Source organism: Colias croceus, chromosome 5, assembly GCF_905220415.1.
Source record: "Colias croceus chromosome 5, ilColCroc2.1".
Classification (NCBI taxonomy): domain Eukaryota; kingdom Metazoa; phylum Arthropoda; class Insecta; order Lepidoptera; family Pieridae; genus Colias; species Colias croceus.
Window position 1 is genome coordinate 6,645,475 of NC_059541.1, and position 25,995 is coordinate 6,671,469.

Genomic DNA, 25,995 nt, shown 5'->3' on the forward strand with positions numbered 1-25,995 from the left:
TTTTAGAATAGCAACTTAATTTGAAGATGTTTAATATTCATTGCAAGTGCAGAATTTAGCCTAGGCAAACTTATATTAAAAAAAAAATAACTATAGTAGTAAGGAGCTATCAGCTCAAATTAAGACATAAAATAAGAAGAAAGTATTTGAATGCAATAAAACTTAATATTATAACATTCAATCTAATATAGTCATTTGGAGACTAATCCTTGTCACCAAAAGAACACCTTTTAAAGAATTATTATAAAAAAACATATAACAAAGTCCTAAGATATTACAGATCAACATAGAACCTCCTTTTTTTGAAGTCAGTTATAAAGGTTTCAATTATGTACTTCACTTAGACATGATAATTTAACCTGAGCGGGTAACAAACTATATCTTCTACAAAATATAAAAATGAATCCCAAAATATTGTGTAGGTAAGCGCATAACTTTAGAACAGCTGAACCGATTTCTTTAGGTAATTCTTTTTTATTATATTCCATGAAGTACGAGGATGGTTCTTATGTAGAGAAAACGTGAATATGTACCACGGGCGAAGTCGGGGCGGACCGCTAGTTATAAATAAAAACCTATTGTTGGTTTACAATTACCCATGTGCCCTTTGTTAAACTATTGGAAATCTTAAAAACAAAAATTATGACATAATATAGAATGGATACAATTGTATTGCCAATGCTAATAGAATACTTGTTCCACTTTTTTACTCTCTGGTGTTTATATTGAATATTATATACATAATAATATTATATTGAGTATAACATTTATACTTCCTTATCAAAAATTGCAACTAAACAATCTTATCTTATCAGAATAGTCAGGGAAAAGATAAAGACATAAGACAATACTTGAATAATACATTTATTCCACCTTTTACAATATAAACAACAAGATATAAAGAGATGATTATTTCTTGGATTAGGTTTACAACATCAACTTGTGGTCAGGAGATATTGAAAAACTGTGTGGATCCAAATCCTTACAAATAAATGTTGGTCCCTTACAACAAACTGTATGAAAATGCTTAGAAAATTAAACAAGAGTGTAAATATAATATATTTATCTTTAAAGACAAACTTTTGCTTGGCATTAGTTTGGGTGTTATACTTTTTACTAGCCCTCTTTGAAAACTTGGCGCATGTTTTAGCAAATATATAATATTAATATGTCCAAAAAGACTGCGATCTATTCAACCCTGTTTTATTCTTGAAAGTTTAAAACCCATAGAAATATTTTAAAACTCTTTAAAAATTTGTGCTGGTAGTACAATACATTTTGTGCTCATAACATAGTTTAAATTTTTAGTAACCGTCAATAACAACATGTAAAGCAACAATTTTGTATCAAACATCAAAATATATATTTGTTTTAGCTTACAAAAATCGCATTCGCTTTTTTGCTTTCCCTAACCTATTATTTACTTAAAAAAATAACAATATTACAGATTGGCTTATTTAGCAAGTGTACAGCTACACCATTCAACATTTATTATATCAATTTAAATTTTAAAGCAACATTAAATCAATACTTAATTATGTAATATTAGTATTAGTCTTTATGATATAACAATATTAACACTGGTCATTCCAAACACATAAAATTTTATGAAGTAGGTAGATGCTTTATCAAAAGTTGCTATGTAAAAATTGTAAGAAATTTTTGTATATACTATGTGCAGGCTTTCGGTTACGAAGAGTAAATTGTTAAAAAATAGTTTTATTTCGTCAGTCAAGGTACTATAGAAAAAACCTTTGTGATAGCCTTTTTCAAAATAGTTCACGGGAACTGTGTGGTTATTTATCGTCCTGCAGGTGCTTCCGGAGCTGGGGTAACCGCTGCAGCATTTGATGATGAACTCGAACCAGATGTAGCCCATACAATAATAATGATCAGAAGGACTGCGCCTATAGCACCAATAATCAACATCATCTTTAAATTTTGCCACCAGTATTTTCTTTTAAGCTTACCAGCTTGCTGTTCGAACTGTGCAGCCCCATGTTGAAGAGCATCTGCACGATTGTCCAATTCAGACAACTTTTGATCCCTTTCCAATACTTTTTCAACATTAACACGCATAATACCAACGACTTCATCTACCTTAGCTTGTGTTTGTGCTAATCGTTTATCACTTACTCTAGGTCCAGAAGTTCCACCTTGGTTTTCCATTTTTAATACTTATTAATCTCAATAGCAAGGTCTAAGTATATATTTTGTATATTTTTTTGTCGTGTCACAAATAAAAATTAAACACAAAAATATGGCGTTCTAGAACAGAAAATGATACCATAGATAATCAAATAATCAACAAATAATGACACATTTCCTAAGAGCCAGCGCGCACGAGCAACTTTGTCTCCGCAACTATTTTGTCTCTCCCATCGATTTGTATGGGGAGTTGCGTCGCTACGTGCGCGCACTTTCATACTAGCCCATGGGTGGGAGAGACAAAATAGTTGCGGAGACGAAATAGTTGCGGAGACAAAGTTGCTCGTGCGCGCTGGCTCTAAATGTGATGTGCTAAGAAATAATGCATAGACTAATAAAAAATATACCTAAACAAAACGCCACACAAAACACATTCTAACAATTTTTCTACCCTAATTTCAACCAGTAATTCATGGTTACCTACTTAATTTGTTTATTTTTATTAAGTAACTTTCTTCCTCTTCTAATAATTCATGTACTTTGCGCGTATTTATGAGACAGCATACACAAAAATTAAGGTGAGATCATTTTTTAACACTTATAATTTAATATGTAAATTAAAAATAATAAAATATATTTTTTTTGTCATATTGTGATGTTTCAGGGTTAAGAACAAAAAAGCTCGTATTTATAATTTTTCTTTGTCTATGTCTAGTATCCAGACAAGACAATTAAATTGTAGTTCATTTAAAAAAAAAAAAGTTAAGAAGAGTTTCGCGTGATAGCGGTGCGTTGTTGGTTATTTTTCAATATTATAATTTATATTAGGTATATAAATTAGTGACAGAAAAGCATTTAAAAATGGTGAGTTTATTTTTGATTATATTTTCTCAGTTTCATTATATTCACGATAGTGAGGAGATCAAGATATTTTCCGTAATAACCATCACTTACGGGTTCAGCTGCACATGTTTACTAAATTGTGATTTTTGTCAAAATTATTTGTAGGTATCACTAAATCCTATCAGAATATTGAAGAATGAGGCTGAAGAAGAAAAAGCCGAGGTTGCCCGTATGTCCAGCTTTATCGGGGCAATCGCAATTGGAGACTTAGTCAAAAGTACCCTTGGTCCGAAAGGAATGGACAAAATTTTAGTATCTTATGGGCGAAATGCTGGACAGGTAAAACATATTAAATGTATTATTTACAAATGTTACAATATACATTTGACTTCATATATATTTTATTCCTTACATTTTTTATGTCAGGTTGAAGTAACAAATGATGGTGCTACTATTTTGAAGTCTGTGGGCGTAGACAATCCCGCAGCTAAAATTTTAGTAGATATGTCGAAGGTTCAAGATGATGAAGTAGGAGATGGAACCACATCAGTTACGGTTTTGGGTAATGATAATTTAAATTTGTTGTTTCTAGTAACATTTAATTTTTATGCAATACTAGATAATATGTTCCTATAATAAAATTATCAGTAGTTGGTTTTATTGATATTCTAAAATAATAATAAAAAAAATTATAGCTGCTGAACTTCTACGCGAGGCAGAAAAATTGATAGAGCAAAAGCTCCATCCTCAAACAATAATTGCTGGATGGCGCATAGCTGTTGAAGCCGCTAAGCAAGCCTTGGCTGATGCTAGCTTTGATCACCAGAAGAATTTCAATGAAGCAGCACTCAGGGTAGACTTGGAAAATATTGCTCGCACAACTTTAAGTTCCAAAATTCTGTCCAATCACAAAGAGTGAGTCATTTTATATTTACTTTATTAACCATTAAACCATTCAAATTATTAAGAACTTATTTATTGCATACAATTTCATTTATATTATTAACACAGTAAAATTGAAACATCAACTCATTCAAATAAACTATAATTTTAATTTATAATTTACAGACATTTCACAAAATTAGCTGTAGATGCAGTTCTCAGGCTCAAAGGTTCAGGCAATTTGAAGGCTATCCAGATTATCAAGATCTCAGGTGGTGTTCTTGAAGAATCATTTTTGGATGAAGGGTTCCTTTTAAATAAAAAGGTATAAAATACTTTTGCCTATAAAAAATATTAGCGTTGATTTTTTGTGTCTTTCTGTTATACACCATGTTATACTTTGATTAAAGGTGGGAGTACATCAACCCAAACGGATTGAAAATGCTAACATTCTGATTGCAAACACACCCATGGACACTGACAAAATTAAAGTTTTTGGTTCAACAATCAAAGTGGATTCAATGGCCAAAATTGCAGAACTTGAAGTAGCTGAGAAAGAGAAAATGAAGGACAAAGTCAACAAAATTTTAGCTCACAAGTGCAATGTGTTCATTAACAGGTTTGTTCATATTTCCTTCAAATGTTATAATAGTTACCTAATATGTAGTTTCTTAATAATAAAAACACTAAAAATAACATTTTATGGATTTATAGGAGTTAAAATAATTATTTATTGGGACTCTTCTCAGTAGTGAATTTATCTTTAATCTATGGAACATCTGACAATGTTTATAATTAACTAGCTGTGCCCTGCGGTTTTACCCGCAGTACTCCACTCCTGTTGGTCTTAGTGTGGCCTATAGCCTTCCTCGATAAATGGGCTATCTAACACCGAAATAATTTTTCAAATCGGACCAGTAGTTCCTGAGTTTAGCACATTCAAACAAACAAACTCTTCACCTTTATAATATTAGTATAAATAAATAATACAACATGCCAATTACTTAAATAGCAACAGTTAGAATTTTATTATCATTTTTAAGATTTCAAATAGTGCAAGTTTAAGTGTCTACCTATTGTTATATTTTTGAATTATTTTATTTTTCAGACAACTTATCTACAATTACCCAGAACAATTATTTGCTGATGCTGGTGTTATGGCTATCGAACACGCAGACTTTGATGGCATTGAACGTCTCGCGCTTGTAACTGGTGGAGAAATTGTATCTACATTTGATTCACCCGACAAAGTCAAGCTGGGACACTGCAAAGTTATTGAACAGGTACTCTTTGTTGAAACCAAGAAATTGATGTTATTTACTTTGTTCTACATTGTACGCTGAGTTGGGTGTTACTAACATTTTAAACAAAAAAAGTTTGTTAGAATTTTGTTGAATGTTGTTTGTAAGAATTTTACAGTTTGTTAACCATAAATAGCTGATCGGATCTGTTATGAGCACTAGGTATTGTTAAATAATTTTCATTTATAACCTTCCTTCACATAATCTCCAAATGCAAATCTTATTTTTATGCTTCGCCCGTGGAATATGTTTACGTTTTCTCTCCATAAGAACCATCCTCGCACTTCAAGGAATATAATAAAAAAATAATTGACGAAATCGGTTCAGCCGTTCTCGATTTATGCGCTTACCAACACATTTTGCAATCTATTTTTAAAGATAATAATTATTTTTATTTAATCTTGTCCATATTATAAAGGTGCTAATCGGAGATGAGTGCCTCATCCGTTTCTCTGGCGTGGAGCTGGGCGCGGCGTGCACGATCGTGATCCGCGGCGCCACGCAGCAGGTCATCGACGAGGCGGAGCGCTCGCTGCACGACGCGCTGTGCGTCCTCGCTGCTACTGTCAAGGAGCCTAAAGTTATCTTTGGAGGAGGTATGTTGTCTTTAAGTATGTTTGTATGTGTGTGTGTGATTTGTGTATTAAAAGTAAAAAATGAAAGCGATAAGCTAATGTGAACTTAAAAATGTGTTAATATTTATACTTTTAAAGTTTTTTTTTTGTCATTTCGGCCAAAGTTGTATTCTGTTAAATATAATATTAATTATTACTGGATAACAAAAAAAGGATTGGTTACTAATTTCTATTACACCAAGACAGGGGCTTTTCAAATTCCCATACAAATACAAATTGTCCATACAAATTGTCTTCTACACTGTGCTAATTGAGGTATAACAAATAAATAAATAAGATATAGATATAAACAATATTATTGTTTGCAACAGGTTCCAGCGAGATGTTGATGGCGGAAGCGGTATCTCGCGCCGCGGCCCGCACGGCCGGCAAGGAGGCGGCCGCCGCTGAGGCGTTCGCGGTGGCTCTCCGCCGCCTGCCCGCCGCCGTCGCTGACAACGCGGGCTACGACAGCGCCGACCTCATCGCCAGACTGCGGGCGAATCACGCGCAAGGCGAGAACACCATGGGACTCGGTGAGTGGGAACAATTATAAGTAACTAGCTTTCCGCACGCGGCTTCGCCCGCCAGAAAAAAACCCGCATAGTTCCCGCTTCCGTGAGATTTCCGGGATTAAACCTATGTATGTGTTCAAGTTACCCTCTATATGTGTGCTAAATTTCATTGTAATCGGTTCAGTAGTATTTGCGTGAAAGAATAACAAACATACTCACCTACGCATACATCCTTCCTCATAAACTTTCGTATTTATAATATTAAGTAGGATAAAAGCATCTCAGTTTTAGGCTGCTTTTCCACCAGAGATGTGCGAGGATGCATAGCGAGGGATGTGTTTGTGATGAACCAATCGTACTGAGCGCTTAAAGCGATACTATTATTTCTGTTGGAAAAGCAGAATCAGATAGTTGAAATAGTTTTATAAGTACTCTGTCACTTCCACGCGCTAAGAGTCTACCGTAGATTTTTTGTTTTCATCATAACTGAACAAAATAAATCGTTTATTTTAATATTCAAATATTCTTGCAGACATGGAGAACGGCCGTGTAGGTGACATGAAGAAACTCGGTATCACAGAGTCCTACGTGGTCAAGCGTCAAGTATTACTGTCAGCGGCTGAAGCGGCCGAAGTTATTCTTCGCGTGGACAACATCTTAAAAGCAGCGCCTCGTCGTCGTGGCCCTGATCGTCGTCCTTGCTAAATATTTTAATGATTTTGTAAGAGAACCGTAAATTGATGAGCTTGTAACGTAATGTGAAAGTATTTGGTGCGAAAGTATAGGAGATATCACGCATGGTTCTCAAAGTTTTAATATACTAATTCGTTTTTCACCTATTATTAATTGAACTGTGCAGTGTTCTCTTACATTTTTACTACTGCAAATGTTGCTTATGTGTCTCTCGTTTAAAATGTATTAATTAAAGGTATAATTCTTTTATACTGTAACAATCATGATAGGTTCCCTTCTAGTGAAGCTAGCTGGCATTTTAAGTTAGAAGATATTATTTTATTTCACAATAATTAATTTAGCTTCTATGTTTGGCTGATGTTGCCTTATGTATTTACTTAATAATAAAAAATTCACAAACATGCTTTCGTTTTTTTTCACCTTTCCCTTTACCCATGCATAAGCTGACGCATGCTTCTGACGCAAAGGCTGCTTTATAAACAATAATTTTGAATAATTTTTGAATAATCTTATAACTAGTATTACTTACTAAAAAAATGTTTTTGTGTTTAATTACTGTTGCATTGAATAATTAAACATTTTGCTATAAGAAATATTAGAGCTTATATTGTATCAGAATAACACAATCTGTAGAAATATTTGCTTTTGCCCACGGGCTCGGTCGCGAGTGAAACCGCGCAGAACTGCTTGTATTATGTAAATGTGAAAGCGTAGATACCTAGTACGGCGGGTGGAACTCCAACGCATATTATAATGTATCTATTTATAGAAAACTGAATATGTTGAAGTGTTTCATCCAAAACAAGATTCCATTTTATTTGATAAATTTAGCAATTTCAATCCGAGATAATATAATTTACCTTTATTATTTGATTTGTCCCTCGCACTGTTTTACGTCCTTACAATAAAAGCTTTAACCTTATCTGAACCTTTTCATATTTAAACGACCGTTTTTCCACGTCCATATTTACAAATACTCTCGTACCTATTTGTTTATTTTTTGTGAAAAGATCCTTAATATATTTACTGAAAAAATATACCGGCCGAATTGATAACCTCCTCCTTTTTTTTGAAGTCGGTTAAAAAAGAAGGGTATTGTACAGACATAACAATACAATTATGCCGTAATGTATTTATCATAATAAATAAAAGATTATCATTTCATGAAAGCTTCTTACGGAGTATTCAGATCCCAGCGTCAAGGAAAATATTAACTATTATAGGTATGTTGCTAATAAAAAAAGGAATTGGATTTTAAATACATAGAAGAGCTTTTGCCTATTTACGTCACATACGCACAATAAAGGGACGGATTTGATAAACCAATTCTATTATTATCCTACTTCATAAGATATAAGTAAATAATTATTGATAATACTCTTCTATTTTTATATCTATACAAATATTTTTGAGAGTACCTACAGTGATTTTTCGTGATTTTATATAAAATCAAAAGGGCGATTAGATTAGAGGATGAGGTTAATATAATATTTTGATAGGCATAAAAATACCACTGATCAATAATAATGGTATCATTTTATTCATTAGATACAATAAAACATAGTCGCTTTACGCCGACTGTGTGTCTGTATCATCTGTATGTTTAGGTCTTTAAAATAACAACAGATTATTATGATTATATACTTATAATGATTCAAGAGGAAGGTTTTTGTGCGTGAATAATTACCTATTAACTACCTAGGGTTTAAGCAAAGTGGGCGAAGCCGCGGGCAGAAAGCTAGTAGTGTATAATTTCTTAAACTGAGTACTTACCAACGAGTTTTATTTTTAGGTGCAAAACATGTATCAATACTAATATTATAAATGCGAAAGTAACTCTGTCTGTCTGTCTGTTACTCAATCACGCCTAAACTACTGAACCAATTTGCATGAAATTTGGTATGAAGATATTTAGATACCTACCCGAGAAAGGATATAGGCTACCTTTTATTGCGAAATATGTACCACGGGCGAAGCGGAACACTAGTAAGATAATAAATCTCATTTCAAATCGACTCCAAATTCTCCAGATTTATACGGAAGAATAAAATTATAAGTTGTAACGACATCTAGGTACCTATTAATACAAGTAACAAGAAAGAGAAGAACAACAAAGGGAAACAAATAAGTATAAATTAAGCCATAAAAGTAAAATATTTTTTTCAAAGGGAACCCCAACTAGAAGATTGTGTTACGTGAGTTGCTCGAACAAACCTTTTTACATATTGCCTTACATTCTCTTAAGGCGAATCGGTGTTAGCACGACACGAAACTGACAGTTCGTTCATTTTTAACACGCACCCTTTCTACCACGTCGGGGACAACAATTTGGATAAATGGTTCATTCTCTGGCAACTCACTAAATTATTCAAACTCATCTCTTCCATCGTTTCTTAACATGACAAGGAGAGGATTGGACGATAAAGTGGAATATTTAGAGAGTAATCACGTACGCAACATACAAACGAGTTATTGTGCATTACGGCACTTCGTATTTTTACATTTGTCTTTCATGTCTTAATATTCTGAAACACGGCATAGCTATATATGATTCTGTGATTGTGTGATTCTCTTAATGATTTTTTTAAACTTTTTGTTGCTTTAGATTATCTTAACTGTAACATCAGAAACTAGAGCTAACTATTATTATTTATTTATTAACTAGGTACCTACTAGCTGTTCACCCCGGCTTTACAAGGATAGATTTTTTTGGGTTCCGAACCACAAAAACGAAAACGTAGTTTTGTATTCACTTGTGTTACGGTTACCGACCTGCCTCGCGAGGCTGTTGATGGTGGTCTGCACAGAGCAAGTAATGGTGGTCTGTGCAAGGACTACCTTATAACATCTAGTCTTATTTATTAAAATGAAAAATGAATTATAAAAAGTGCATATCGCAATAATTTCAAATTATATACAGATAGGTACATAGGTAATATGACATGTATTGACATGCTCGCACTGTAACTTTCTCCTATTAAATAATATTTAACTCAGGTGGTAATTTTTTTTATTTCATGCCTCAAGGGAATGATAATATCTATTTACTCACAAAGCATCGCTTAATAAAACAATAGCCACTTAAGTGCTTTTAGAGGCTTTTAGTTGCATTTAGTTTAATAAAGCATTTCATTAAAAAGCAGACGCTGAAAAACTAGGCATTCGAGTGAATAATGTTAACTAATGACGAATGTTTGTAGTTGTTGAAATGTTCCTGAATGCCACACAGGTCGTTCCGCAAAAAGTACCTACCTGCAACATAATTGCGAGTCGGAATGAAGTTATAAGCCTCTTCGTTCATTATAGAATCCGTGCGCTGTTCGGTGATATTATTACCTATTGTCAGTTATGAATAAATTTTATAAATATTCTAGGAGATATAAGTATGCAACTATAGTAATAAGTAACTAGAATTCGTTATTTTACTTTGTGCCTTAAATTCAACGTTCATCCTTTGTTAGATAGTTTATTTTTCACGCAAAAAAAAAGTGAACTTGGATAAAAAAGGATAAAAATATATTGAGTATAGATTTGAGTCTAGTACCTAACTACCTATAGTCTCTAAGAGCATATTATGAGCACATACCTAGGCCACCTTTTATTCGGTCATCTGATCAAAGTTCGCCTAAGATTTGAATATTCGCAGAGAAATGATTACCTACTTACAATTTCTTTAATGACTCTACAAGTCCCGATCCTTGATACCGCTGAATAAGTGGTAATTATGAAGCCATTGTAATCCAAGTAAGTTAAGAGTTTCGTCGAAATAGTTTCTTTTCTTCTCGTTTATCTTTCTTAAACAGTGGAATTGGCTCGGGATTTAGGGAGATAATTACTTTGTTAGGTTGCCGCTATTATAGCTAAATAAACACACTGTGTTTCCTGTAAACTTCCACACATATGTGTACAAACTTAATTATTGTACCTACCAAGTGATAAATGACTACGACAATATTAGTTGAAGCTTACAGGTACCAATCTCTGTACGTAATTTTTTTTAATTAGGCAGATTGGTATAATTATTCATTCTAAATTCATTAATAGGTACTGATATTTCATAATACGTGATATCATATCGGTTTTTAATTAATTGCGCTTGCACAAATGTTGTCACACCGTCAATAGTTATTGATATGATATTTTATATGGATACATCGATATTCAGATTACTGTATGTAAGCTCTAATTGGCCCAGTTTGGTTGGACAGAGATCGCACCACTAAATAGAGATTTGCGCGGGACTAATCCATGTTGATCCGGGATATCCCAGCGGCATACCTTTACATAAATGACCCAATATCGTTACTCTTTGAGAAATTTAGCTTCAGCCCTTGACCTTATTTGTAAAACGAAAGGACTTTTTCGTAAAATTGGCAAAGAATTTTGAGAAACTCTATGTTCTATACAACTGGTGGGTACTTAATGTGTATGTAAATGAATATTTAATAAATGAATATAGGGACTAAATGAAACAAAAAATGACTTCATTATGTCACCATAAAACGATCGTGAAAAAACAATTCAATAAAAATATATCTACTGACTCAAACGAAGTTGGATCATATAATTTTAGATTCTGTGCCTACAATATAATGAATAGATGACTGACTAGGTACCTACATCTGTGTTACGAGATAACATACATTTGAGATTGTGAGCTCATCCTTCAAATTATTCAGTTATAGAGTTCGCGACAAGGCGGGAACTTATTTATACTAAGCGCGGCAGTATAAGTTTCCTAAGTACCTGATATTGTTTTAGTTGGTAAGTCGCACTACTGGGACCCTGGCAGACAGTTTTGGCAGCTGCTTGGTACATGATGTATGCGAGTGTCACGTAAGAGATTATTTCTTGGCACTAAGACATGGCGCCCGCTTATACAATTGTTTGCTTAGCTGCTTTACGTAAATGTGACTTGATATGTGCTTATCTGTGGTGTAGGATTATAAAGTGTTTCCTTGGGTGTCAATTTTTCTAATTTTTTTTTATTTTTTTAGACAGCTTCTACGCTTTCACACGAGAGAGACGGTTTCGTGTAATAGAGACTTTTTATTCAAGAGCGGTATTTTAATCCACCATTTTAATTATTAATAGACAATTATTGTTCTTATTTTGGTTAGGAATAACAGTAACCTACTTCTAGGATATGTTAATTCTATGACTTAGTTAAATATTCATCAGTTGAAATCCAAGATAGGTCAATCTAGCAATCAATGTAGTCTACTTGGCACGTATAGGTTTTAGAAGCTCATGTTCATGCAGAACGTCACACAGGCTCCGTCCGTGAAATTGAATTAGCAACTCATTAGTGACGCCAATAAAACAACACAAGCCTACCCACCCGCCCACTCTACGCACAATGTAGTAACAACCTAAGGGAAATATATAATGTTAGCTTTGATCCCTTTATCAGTATATATTTTCTTTATAACTCATAGGTGCTTCAGGTTTATAAATAGTGCCCTCAACTTCAAAAGCTGAGAAGAAAAATAGTCCTTAACTTCACAATTTTCATCTAGGTATGGTACGAAATTTCCTTTAAATACACTGCTGCACTCTTACAAACTGAACAGTAAACAGTCATATAGTCATGTTGTACCTAGTAACATAGCTAGGTAATAGCTAAAACTAAATTTATAGCGGCCCTTAAGTTTGCTCACTTGAGAGTTTGTACTTGGAAACTGAAATAACTCCTGCGCAATTCAATTAGTGTTCCCGGAGATCGAGTTGCCTCATTCCATTATAATATGAACGTACATACATATATATGGATCTATATTATGTGAAGAAATATAATCCAAACAGCCCATACAATTTTTATGTTATTTTGTTGCTACATAGAAATTACCTATAACCTATATTACCTGAAATAAACCTAAGTAAATCATTGTACGCATGATAAATAATACATAGGTACCTGCTTTACAAATAATTTTCTTCGAATTTATTTAGTTCGGTAGTATAAGTCATTAAAATCTATAGCGATCATAATTCACGAATGAAAGTTTGTGTATGTCACAATATTTCAAACCGGCGAAGCGCGATTCCCCAGAGCGGGCGAGGGTAAACTCTTGCGAATTATAGGCACTTAGTTTAAGCGATGGCCCGTAGAGATTCTATTTGTTTCGTTACACTGACTAAACATCAAACGTACGAAAAATATACATTTAATTCCTTCATTTAGCCGCTGTATGTGTTAATTAGATACTTCTCACGTAATCAGTCCAATCAAGACATTTTGCTTCTGGAGCGCGAGTGAGCACAAACGTTAATTTACCTAATGTATCTCGTTTAAATTGAAACGGCACTCTGAGCAGCTCGTGAATAATTTAAGCATTACATCTAAAGGTGATTGCTTTCGTGTTTATTTGTTATTAATATAATACGATTTGATGCCATACACCGTACACGGGAGATGTTCGTAATGACTTCTCTTAATATAAATTAAAGCAATTAACACTGCTCGGCTGGAAATGTACATTTTAATAAATAATAATATAAGCTTTTATGTTTGTCGTATGGTAAATTTGAGGTTTTATAATTTTGAAATTATTCTTTCATTAACATGTTGATACATACTTACTTAAACATTTTCAATTAAATCAACATTTTTTTTATTTATTTATATACATAGTTAGTTCTGTAACTAGCTTTTCATTGAGAGATAAGAGGTTGCAAAACTGTTTAGAATTGCTAATATTTATTCATTACCTATGTATGTTTTTGTGAGTTGTGTAGAATGAAAGTAAAAAAGGACCCTCCTTTTTAATACTTACCCTAGATATAAACAAAAAAAAGGTAATAAACTAAAAAGTTTTATTATCTATTATGTATTAGATAAATAAAAAAATGAAATGCGTTTTAATAAATATTATAAACGTTTAAATGAAGCTATTATGTAATTTTAAAACCTCTATTTAAGATTTTACTTTGATTTTATGAAAGCAACCAACATCGTACATTTTGCCGTATTGTCTCTAAATTCTAAATACTTTAAGGGTTAGTGCAATGTTGCTTATTGCAACGAAACAAAATGCTGGAAGAGGTTTATAATAATGGAATAAAAAGATGCATTTTTAAATACCATGAAAAGTAGGCTATTCTTCGAAATAATGCTATAAACGAATAACAAAAAAAATAACATAAAATAAATGAATTATATTTCGCTCGTAATATATTATAAAGAAAAAATCAAACGGACATCCAAAATATAACTTTTTTAAACAGGTTTTTAAATATTTAAAATAACTTAGTTATTATATTATCATGAGTGTTAAAAAGCGTTATTTTTTAAAGATTAAAAAATTAGTCATTTAAAGTAAAAAATCACTTGTTTTTCGTAGAATCACGCGCTTCACTCATGAGGCATTTAAAATACATTAGGTACCCACTTGATTTTATTAATATTTACAAATTGTAATTATTTAAAAACAACAGAAAAAAATGTAAACTTATGAAATATTTAAGTAATAAAATGTCACTTTAAGTACAAGAGTTATTTAGATCTGTGGTGGTCCTGTCGCGACAGTGTTCCAAGTTAATGTTGCGTGTAAAGTTATGGCCCAGTTTCAGAACTGCATGCTCTAACTTCGCGGGGACTAAGTATATGAGTTCCTAGAGAAATTCATGTCACGCACTGTTAATTTCAACATAGCTGCTAAATTTTATAACTCATTTTTTAATAAAATCTAGTTTATTAAACAATGTTGATAATAAATTTTATACAAATTTTATGTTAAAACAGCTGTTAGCTTGTACGCTTTCTTTAGAATAAATCAAGACTGGTATTATTCAATTTTTAATTGCATGCTGAATTCAAGCTTGACCTCTTTTAATTCTTTAGTCTCTCTTTACTTCTTCAAGCACCATTTGCATTCTAGAACAAAGTAACTACTTAGTTATTTTGAATAAGTTAATAAAAATTTGAAGTCTCCTTTCATTTTTGTGGTGATATGTTTGAAATAGGATACTTTTTATCCCGGAAAAATACGTAGAAAAAAATAAATCTTAATTTTTCTCAAATTTTCCGCGCGGACGGAGTCGCGGGCGGAAGCTAGTTAGGAATATATTTAAAAAATGAAAATTCTACATATTATGTTTTAGTCTACTTCACAGCAGCACTTTGCCCTAATAATAATTATGATGTTACGTAAGTATAAATTCACACCATTTCGTTATTTTTTATCAGTCCCACTCGTATAATGAGAATGAACTCTACAAGTGTGAAAAAATGGATAAGATCTGAGAAGCTCAGGTTTTTTTCTGTTCGCTTCTTTTTGAGGTTAGAGTACAATCCTTCAGCTTAGTAGACGTTAATTGCTTCGTGAGAACTCTTACACCTGTGCCTAATGGGTAAACGTAATAAACAAAACAATTGACTTAAATTTAAGTGGAATATAATGTTTACGTTGTTATTTTGTTTATCTTTAAAAAATAAAACCTAATTTGTTTTTGAACATAATCTACTTGTTATTCTAGAGAGCTGGGAGGCCAATTTAAAATGACACGGGTCTTAGTTTACAAGTCTGTAGATGTGAGTGGGATGTTTATTGGCTCAGGTATTTTCTTCTAGAGCCTTTCAGTGTAAATTTGGTTCATGTAAATATACGTACCTAAAACAATAAAACTATCGATACGTAACTATAGGTAGAACTTTACGATCGACGATAGTATAATTTCCTAGTGCGATGATTTTACAAATTAAAATAAATTTTAATTCAGAGACAGCTTGAGACCTGATAACGAACATAGCACACAGTTTTATCCCCGAAATCACACGGAACGGGAACTATGCGTGTTTTTCTTTGAATGCACTGTCGAAGTAGCGCGAGTGAGCGGAAAGCTAGCCATTGACAAATTAGAATTTAGATTATAGGTACTTACCTACCTACGTGATATTTTTATTTTGTAGAATTGACAAGGGTGTTTTATAAATCCGTTATAGTTCGAGAAAAAAAAAATAAAAAAAGTACGTTAAATTGAGTATCTTTTATGCAATATATTTGTAGCTTATATCACTATAATATTTAAAATTGGTATCGTTTCATCCATTGGTATGGATGTTATTGCATTACAAAATGCCGCCTCGGGGACGCGTTAAGTAAAATATTAAAGTAGATGACAATATTTTAAGAAGAATAGCTTTATTTTAAAAGAGCACTGCCATAAATTCCACCCCACTGCAATAACGCAGGACGTTGTATATTATGTGATCTGAATTCAAAAGGAATCTCATTTGTGTTATGAATGTTTTATTAATTCTATTGCGTATGCAGAGGTTAATAATCTACTAGAATAGAGATGGTGTAAATAATTAGGTGCATCTAAATTGCTAAAAAAGCTTACCTATACTTAATATTATAAAACTGAAGAATTTGTTTATTTGTTTGATTGAAGGAGCTAATCTTAGGAACTACCTACTGGTCCGATTTGAAAATTGTTTCGGTGTTAGATAGCCCATTTTTTGTAAAAGTTTCTGTAAAGCTAAAGTAAAACTGTTTCAATATAGGAGAGTTTAGGTGATTTATTTAAAATATACTATCTAACCTAACCATTAACCACACCATATAAACATACTTATATTATATGCAGATCAAGCTAAATTTTAATTAGCCATTTGTTTGGCGACTGTTTACAAAAACGTTAAGAAAATTAAAGAAAACTTCCTCGGTAAAAAGTTTTGACTCAGGGCGTTTTAACTTGTGGGCTGTGTCCAAGTAGTCGCATTAAATTCCAATTCAAATATTTTTTGTGCGAACTCTAATTATTTTTCGAGTACCTAATCTAAAAACACTTTAAGATTATTAACAATTTCTTATGTCCACTTTTCTTTTTCAAATCTAATCTAGCTTTACCTAATGTTTTTCAAATTATAAATTAAAAATATTGAATAAACGTTGTATACCTATAGCTAATGCATAAAAATGTTACCAACTACTTAAAACGTTTTTAAAATTGACCAATGTATTAATATTGAATAAAAAGCTATAAATCTACGAATTCGATTTAATCCCAAATCGGTGGACGATTTGACATTATTGTCACAGAATTAGTTCTGAAATGCGGCTGAACAAACGTTCAGCATGGTACACCAACAGCAACCTGTTTTGAAGTTAAATTACTAAAGTTTGACAAGTAGTTCGACTCACTGAACTACACTAGCAATAATTGTACCTACCATGACGAGACGAGAGAAACATATGGTTTTATATCGGGAAAAAAGTGTACTACGTATTTATATTTAGCTAATTAAATATTAAATAAATAAAATGCATAAATACAATATGGCTAGGCTATTGAAAAGGATACGCTTATCATAGATAATTCTTTAAAAAACGTATTTCCCAGAAGGTAAAGTTGAACATTGACCTGTGGAAAGAAAATATTCCTAAACTTAATATACATCTATTATACTCCTGTAACATTGATATTAAATAGATACCTACTCTAACACTAAGTGCTCATTAATTTAGTGCAATAGATACCTCTAGTTCTAAGATCCAATAAAATATTTTTCCCAAGAGGCCCACGTCGTTCTGAAATTGAAACCGGAGATAATCTCTTTCGAGCGATTTCATCCATTTTATACTTTTCATTAAATTCAACTGAAGTCGTCGCAGATGGTCTTCGTAATTCTAAATTAATCCAAGACTTATTACATTGTAATTAACGTTTTTGACCAAAATAGAATTTGTCTCACGAATTATGAATGAGGACGCGAGTTGTCATAATTTTGCTGTAATGAAAGAGCCTCATATGTTCCTCAATTGCATCAAAATATGAATGACAGTTTCTATGTTTCAGATGGCTCCAGTTGAATAACATAAATCGTCTCTATTAAATACGGTTGCTAATAACTATCAAAACGAAACTATATCAACGCAGTACATTTTAATGAAACAATAATTTCCATTACAGCAGAGCAATAAATTGGCGATGCGTTTTCTCTATATAATATACTTGTGAATGGAGGCCGTGGACCCGTATGATATTAATTTCTACGAAGTTTCCAGGCACCAACAGGCTTATAAGATTAGAATAATTTTCTCGTTCCGAGGACTTCCCGCGAACGCAACCAGCAGTTTAATTAAAACTAACAGTTGTCTCACACAGTCTTATCCGGCAATTTGCGAGGTATTACAGGCCGAACTTTCTCCACAAATTATCTTGACTCCATTTAACAAAGCGGTTATGTTAATACCGTCTCATCAGATTCACTAAGAGATCTTTTTTCTTGCGAGCGGTGTGTGTCCAATGACGTTGTTAAGGTAAAATATTGCGTTTAATTTAAAATTTCTAACATACCTATTGTGGTACAATATGTTGGTAATGAGTTTGTTAGGCATATGGACAGATCTAAGAAGATAACAGACACATAAAGCTGATTTAGAATTTTGTATAATAACACAAATGTTAACAAATGAATCAAAATATATCCGACGTGGCGTCATCTCTCCCCTGTTATCTGTGTGTGCTTTTATCTCTAGGTATAAAAATAAAGGAAGAAATATCGTATTCTTAGCAATACCCTTTGCGTATGAATGCTATGAAATATGAATTCAATCTCACAAAACATATTATTCCGTTATTACCAAACGTTTTGTTACTTCTTAAGTGATACGACTACGATTGCATTATATAATAAAAAACATGTTTATTGTTGTATGAAAATGTTAAATGGATACATTTATATGAAGTATAATTATATACACACGTATAAATGATTTTTGCAATAAGTACCTACAAACAACTTTTATCTAAGTTAATCACACATGCCATCTACCCACACATACTCCTAATTATCGTTAATACAGTAAACAGGAAAAGTGTAATAACAAAGTCAATATTTACTACCGTTATAAAAGGCCCCGGAAGGGAAGACGCAAGCAAATAATTTTCTCATAAACCCTCACACGTGTCTTGCGTCTAGCGCAAATTTGTGACGGAGACGCTGATCCTCTGCAATCTGTCCCGAACAATAAGTCGGTCTCTAACAAAAGCCGGCCATTTGAACAAGTCGGAAACTTTTGTAAGTTGCGCTCTAACTCTGCGGCTCTTGGCAACAGTCGCGGATCGCACAATGGCAGGAATAATCGTTAAGATCATAAGAAAGAGCATTACAAAAACAACGACGCACTTCTGCCAGTATTACTTAACATTATGCCAGTGCCAACTAATTTCTTTAATTTAATTTGATAAGTTTCAAACAAGATTCTATAAGATTACTTTGGGTTGCGACTCCCTTAACACTAAAAATAATTTAAGTTATCTATGCTAAAGCATTAAAATATGAGTGATACAAAATTACCCAAAAAAGGTTTATAAGTAAATAAATGAGTGTTGTAATTTTTGATTTTGTAAATTATTTTATAATTATTACAAACATCTCTAAAACCTACAGTATTTCTAAAAACTTTTCTGAATTAGTGTAAATTCAGAAAAGAATTTCACTTGTAGGATAACAATATAAATTTACTTTATACCTAGTATATAGGTACCGTGGCAACCGTGTTGCCACGCTATAAATTAATAAATTCGTCCTATAAGACATTAAAAGTATGAAAGTAAACAATTTTTATTGTTGGAAAGTGACGTCATAAATTATTTTATAGACCTTATATGACGCCAATTTCTGAATTGTGCGTGGTCTTACATAGAATAAAAGGCTTCAGAGAGATATTACCAAAGACGTGATATTACAGAGACAAGATGGGGGCAACACTATCCAGTGTCACTTCCGGCGTCCGTCACGTGGGAACGACTTCCGGTGAGGCGCCAGTCAGCTCCACACTTACAATCACTTATTTTTACTTATCTTGACTTAAGTCACAAAATTTGTTTAAGGCAAAATGTGGTGTTAATTAATTATTATTGCAATGAAGATCACATTTTTTTTTATTTGTTTGTATACGTATGATTAATAAGTAAAATACTAATAATAATAACTGACTGGTTAAACTGATTTATATTTTTTTCAAGAATTCAAAATTTCCAATTAGTTAATCATAATAATATTATAATTAATAATCGAATGATGATTTATTTTTGCTTTTGTATTACGGTACATTAACACGAACATAGAGCTAGAGTTAGAGCAAGAGTGATTCTTTCGCAGTCTTTTACTGTAAACGAAAACTCGTATCGTTCACTATTAGAATATTGTAAAGAATATTTTCGAACGCACTAAGAACAACTCAATAATGCTCTACGCCTGTTTAAAATAATTTGACAGATTAGAATGAGCATTCGCTCGTTTCATGTTTTTTGATAGCACAGTTATTTGATAGCAAAGCAATATTTAATTTTTATATTTTAACACCACATCCAGACGATCTATTCTATAATTTTAGCCGATTAAAAAAGAAACTAAACTCCAAAATATTGTATCTGTTTTGTTTCTGTTGTATCATTGTTGAACTTCTTACCTTGTATTTGATACAAGGTAAGAAGTTCAACAAAAGCACACGAAGTTGTCAAACACGAAAAGATTTTCCAAAATATTTGTATTCGAAATAAGCGAGAGTTATTAGCAGTTTAGCTGTGTTTACTACGTTTTCCCGTATAATTTGTTAGCCGAGCTAAGACAGCATCGGGTTGGCAATCCCCCGAGAGTAGCTCGTTCCGCTGCTTAACGTCAATACGTGGCCTTCGTTAATCCTCCGACACCGGAGCAAAAGAGGCTTAAAGTAGATGAAATAACAGGAAACGACGAAATTACTAAACCGATTTTATTATTAATTTTAAAATGAAAAGAAAATCCCGGAGTGTAAGTTTAAGTTAAACAGAAAGCTTTTATTAGGTGTAAACAGATAATATTATACTAATTAGTATATTATTGTTATATTAAATACTGAAAAACCTAAAGTACACCTAAACTTTTAAATATATGCTATTCAAGAATATAAGTAAATGTAAGACAATGGAACATCCTTTATAGAGCCATTTAAGCTGAAAATTTAATATAAAGCTTTAATTTCCGCAGAATTTTTGTAACACCAAATTCATTTTTAATAAAAGCCCGCCACGTACTCTGTCATCGTATGTAATTTCCTCTTAAAATATCTTTCTATTATACATAGCAGCAGTGACACAGGGCTTTTAAAACGTTTCTAAATTTCCTAATTGAATTTCGTTGAGTTTAAATATATTCTATATGAAGATAATTTCGTACAATAATTCGCGAAAATATCTGTCAAAAAACACGTAATGCTTATTTTTCAGAGGTTTTATTAAGTATCGTCAATCATATTTTTATTAGTTTTGTTTTGACAGGTTTTTAGGATTCCGTTTATATTGAAACGTTTAAAATGTACTCTTACAAACATGGGCGTAGCTAGCCATGGGCTCAAGGTGGGGCAACAATAAAAAAATAATATGTAACTAGCAACTGTATGTACCCAAAGTCATATCCAGGTCTTCGAACCTCAAATGCCGGTGGCACGGCCGGCGGCTGTGCCGCCGGCATTTGCGAAGGCATTTGCGAAGGCATTTGCGAAGGCATTTGCGAAGGCATTTGCGAAGGCATTTGCGAAGGCATTTGCGAGGGCATTTGCGAAGGCATTTGCGAGGGCATTTGCGAGGGCATTTGCGAGGGCATTTGCGAGGGCATTTGCGAGGGCATTTGCGAGGGCATTTGCGAGGGCATTTGCGAGGGCATTTGCGAGGGCATTTGCGAGGGCATTTGCGAGGGCATTTGCGAGGGCATTTGCGAAGGCATTTGCGAAGGCATTTGCGAACGCGCTTGCGAACGCGCTTGCGAACGCGCTTGCGAACGCGCTTGCGAACGCGCTTGCGAACGCGCTTCCGAACGCGCTTGCGAACGCGCTTGCGAACGCGCTTGCGAACGCGCTTGCGAACGCGCTTGCGAACGCGCTTGCGAACGCGCTTGCGAACGCGCCTGCGAACGCGCCTGCGAACGCGCCTGCGAACGCGCCTGCGAACGCGCCTGCGAACGCGCCTGCGAACGCGCCTGCGAACGCGCCTGCGAACGCGCCTGCGAACGCGCCTGCGAACGCGCCTGCGAACGCGCCTGCGAACGCGCCTGCGAACGCGCCTGCGAACGCGCCTGCGAACGCGCCTGCGAACGCGCCTGCGAACGCGCCTGCGAACGCGCCTGCGAACGCGCCTGCGAACGCGCCTGCGTACGCGCCTGCGAACGCGCCTGCGAACGCGCCTGCGAACGCGCCTGCGAACGCGCCTGCGAACGCGCCTGCGAACGCGCCTGCGAACGCGCCTGCGAACGCGCCTGCGAACGCGCCTGCGAACGCGCCTGCGAACGCGCCTGCGAACGCGCCTGCGTTCGCGCCTGCGAACGCGCCTGCGAACGCGCCTGCGAACGCGCCTGCGAACGCGCCTGCGAACGCGCCTGCGAACGCGCCTGCGAACGCGCCTGCGAACGCGCCTGCGAACGCGCCTGCGAACGCGCCTGCGAACGCGCCTGCGAACGCGCCTGCGAACGCGCCTGCGAACGCGCCTGCGAACGCGCCTGCGAACGCGCCTGCGAACGCGCCTGCGAACGCTCCTGCGAACGCGCCTGCGAACGCGCCTGCGAACGCGCCTGCGAACGCGCCTGCGAACGCGCCTGCGAACGCGCCTGCGAACGCGCCTGCGAACGCGCCTGCGAACGCGCCTGCGAACGCGCCTGCGAACGCGCCTGCGAACGCGCCTGCGAACGCGCCTGCGAACGCGCCTGCGAACGCGCCTGCGAACGCGCCTGCGAACGCGCCTGCGAACGCGCCTGCGAACGCGCCTGCGAACGCGCCTGCGAACGCGCCTGCGAACGCGCCTGCGAACGCGCCTGCGAACGCGCCTGCGAACGCGCCTGCGAACGCGCCTGCGAACGCGCCTGCGAACGCGCCTGCGAACGCGCCTGCGAACGCGCCTGCGAACGCGCCTGCGAACGCGCCTGCGAACGCGCCTGCGAACGCGCCTGCGAACGCGCCTGCGAACGCGCCTGCGAACGCGCCTGCGAACGCGCCTGCGAACGCGCCTGCGAACGCGCCTGCGAACGCGCCTGCGAACGCTCTTGCGAACGCGCTTGCGAACGCGCTTGCGAACGCGCTTGCGAACGCGCTTGCGAACGCGCCTGCGAACGCGCTTGCGAACGCATTTGCGATGGCATTTGCGATGGCATCTTCTTTACCTTGAAAACTTTTTTATAACACTCACTTTATTCTGTGTAATATTTTCTGAAAGTTTTTTTTTTCTAAGGCCCATATTTTTTTGAGTTGTAACTCACGTGACACGTTCTTTAGAACGTGAAACTTAAAACAAAATTGAAATTGGATAAAATAGTGGGGTAACTAACTGTACTACACTCATTTTTCTTACTGTTTATGTAACATAGAAGCCTCAGCTATTTTCTTTTTTCGTGTGTAATTCGTTATTCGAATTATTCTTATTCAAAACACCTTATTGTTCACCTACCACATCACGAAATAGATCCAAAATGTGTCCCTATCTTCAGCCGTTTGATCGTTGGGCGTATGACAATTATTTGTTAATCAGTCATTGTAGAGGTAAATAATACTAATGCTTTGGTCTCATTTTCTGTGTCGACTGTCGACTTTCGAGAATCGAGTGTGAATTTTCTTACGGATATTAAGCTTAGTAGTTAGTACCTGGATAATTCAATTTTTAGATTTGGTTAGGTACCTTCCAGGTCAAAGCCTGGGTGGGGCAAGCGCCCCACCCTGCCCCACCGTGGCTACGCCCATGCTTACAAAATAGGACTTAATATCTATCTGTTTATGAGATTCTGCGCGTGTTAGCTACATAGCATATTTTACAACAAGAAAGATTGAAATGCAATTGCTGCAACATATGCACTATGAACAATGAACATATTATTTAGATAACACACATTTTTTACATCTTACACATTGAAAATCATCGAAAAAGTACCTATTACGAAACATACAACAACTAAAAAATAAATAAAAGAATATGCATAGGTATATAATGTAAGGCACATTATATTTTCACTTTTCACATTGGGTTGACGTTTTCAATTAAGTCAAATTTTTTAAACAAATTAAATTATGAAATTAATTTAAAGTAACTATAAATAAACCATTTAATTGACTGAGTTTATTAGGTTGCTACAATCGGGTTACCTAATTGTAAAATACCTCAACAAACAAATTAAGCAAACGTAAAAGTATACAGCCCATTAAATAAACTAAATATTAAATACTTTCTTTATTTGTGTATTTATGTAATTGATGTCTAAATCGGAGGTTTTGTATGCGTGTTGTTCAAGTTGACTGCCACAGAGCACGCGACATTGCCTGTCACACTATCGACTTACACCCTGTTAAATCTGGCTCAATATTTGTAAAGCCTATTCATTACATTTGTACACTTTTTATTTTATCGTTTCCTCTTGTTGTATCGCTATTATTTTTAGCTATAAACAATTTAAGCTCCATTTATAGTCTATTGTTGTCTATTGAACGATTTCATATTTTTGAACCCATAGATACCTACCTCTATCCCATTTTGATATGGATTTTTCAATATAAAACGACGTGACGTCGAAAATCAATCTAGATTTCAGAACTCGACAACATGGATTGACACATAGAGTAAGGCGTGAAATCTGTGAATAGTGTTCGGAATTGAAAGAAAATCTAATTTGGATTTGAGGGATTACACCGGGACTTGTTTCAGTCTGCAGTAGGTACCTACATTGTAGGGCTATGTGTTAAACATCTTGTTGGAATTGAATTTCTTGAAAACAAGAACATAGTAAGGTAAAGCACCCAATGCTCGACAACGCACCATTGTTCGACACTAAAAAACTAAACGCAAAAAAATAACACTATTAAACGTTTTTCGAACGCACCAAAGCATTGAGCCATAGACAACTGTCACTAACTTGTCATTGTGGATGACATTTCCTACATTTGGCCATTTTGTACAAAATGGTGAGGGTTTAAATATCGACCGGCGGACAACTCTTTCGTAAATCCAGTTTTACTAGCGGAATCCTTAAGGAGGTGAGTAGCAAATATTGCACATAACTTATGTTTGGTTTGATTTACCGAGATTGATAATTATTTATTTGATTGGAGATGAAATTCAATACCTTTTAGTAGATTTTTAGTAATGAGAGGTTAAGTTGAGATGCCAAAACACGCTTGTCGATCATTGGATATTTTTTCATCGCATTATCTAATTATCGACAAATGTCGAAATATAAATTTTTCATAATATAAGCAGCTTGATTTGTAATTTAGCTAAGTGTTTCAAGCACTTTATAAAAAAACATCTTCCATCTAGATTGTCAAACTGTTTCCAATGATCGACAGCCGTGTCGATGATTGGGTATACCATACAATCCAATAATCGACATAAGTTTTTTTTGACAGAAATGGCGCCTAAAAAAAATTACACGCCTGCACAAATGGCTCAGGCTATAGAAGCGGTCAAAAAAGGCGAAAAAATTAAAACTGCAGCAAACAAGTATGGTGTGCTCAGGATTACCCTATATGACAAAATTTCGGGTAAAACTCCAGTCAAGTATTCTATGGGTCCTAGTACCTATTTGTCTACAGAAGCAGAAAACCTTTTAGAAAAATGGGTAATTGACATGGCGGGAAAACACATTCCCATTACAAGAGACGAATTGCTTGACAGTGTGCAACGCATTATTATGGACCAGAAGATAAAAACGCCTTTTACTGACGATAGGCCAGGCAAGAAATGGTATAATCTTTTTCTAAAAAGACATCCTGCTTTGTCTGAGCGAACAGCACAAAATTTAACAACGGCGCGAGATGGAGTAACGGAAGAAAATATAAAAAATGGTTTAAAGAAGTTGAATAATATATACAAGAAAACGATCTAAAAGAAGCTTCGGAAGACCCTCAAAGAATTTTTAATACGGACGAGAGCGCCTTCTATTTGTCCCCTAAACCCGGGAAAGTTCTTGCAAGAAAAGGTGACAAACATGTCTACCGATCCTCTGGAGACGATAAGGACAATTTGACAGTGTTG

General features: G+C 35.1%; 2 protein-coding genes and 1 long non-coding RNA gene across 3 annotated transcripts; 2 read left to right on the plus strand and 1 right to left on the minus strand.

Moving 5' to 3' along the window:
• Positions 1 to 844: 844 nt before the first annotated feature.
• LOC123692138 (synaptobrevin-1-like) lies at positions 845 to 2,299 on the minus strand. Its single transcript, XM_045636794.1, has one exon. The coding sequence runs from the start codon at positions 2,167 to 2,169 to the stop codon at positions 1,801 to 1,803; it is 369 nt and encodes a 122-aa protein (XP_045492750.1). The 5' UTR covers positions 2,170 to 2,299; the 3' UTR covers positions 845 to 1,800.
• Positions 2,300 to 2,887: 588 nt separating this feature from the next.
• Positions 2,888 to 7,397, plus strand: LOC123691826 (T-complex protein 1 subunit beta). The gene is made up of 10 exons (XM_045636399.1): positions 2,888 to 3,012; positions 3,157 to 3,330; positions 3,418 to 3,553; positions 3,687 to 3,906; positions 4,060 to 4,198; positions 4,284 to 4,492; positions 4,982 to 5,156; positions 5,593 to 5,770; positions 6,121 to 6,324; positions 6,836 to 7,397. The coding sequence occupies exons 1-10, from the start codon at positions 3,010 to 3,012 to the stop codon at positions 7,006 to 7,008; spliced, it is 1,611 nt and encodes a 536-aa protein (XP_045492355.1). The 5' UTR covers positions 2,888 to 3,009; the 3' UTR covers positions 7,009 to 7,397.
• Positions 7,398 to 24,753: 17,356 nt separating this feature from the next.
• Positions 24,754 to 25,652, plus strand: LOC123691773. Its single transcript, XR_006751450.1, has 2 exons — positions 24,754 to 24,995; positions 25,368 to 25,652. It is a non-coding gene; the product is annotated as an uncharacterized LOC123691773 (long non-coding RNA).
• Positions 25,653 to 25,995: the final 343 nt, after the last annotated feature.

Bases quoted from the DNA above. Each gene is read 5' to 3' on its own strand.
- LOC123692138 (XM_045636794.1), bottom strand. From the start codon at position 2,169: ATGGAAAACCAAGGTGGAACTTCTGGACCTAGAGTAAGTGATAAACGA.
- LOC123691826 (XM_045636399.1), top strand. The intron at 3,907-4,059 runs GTGAGTCATTTT...TATAATTTACAG, and splicing joins ATTCTGTCCAATCACAAAGA to ACATTTCACAAAATTAGCTG. The intron at 4,493-4,981 runs GTTTGTTCATAT...TTTATTTTTCAG, and splicing joins TGCAATGTGTTCATTAACAG to ACAACTTATCTACAATTACC.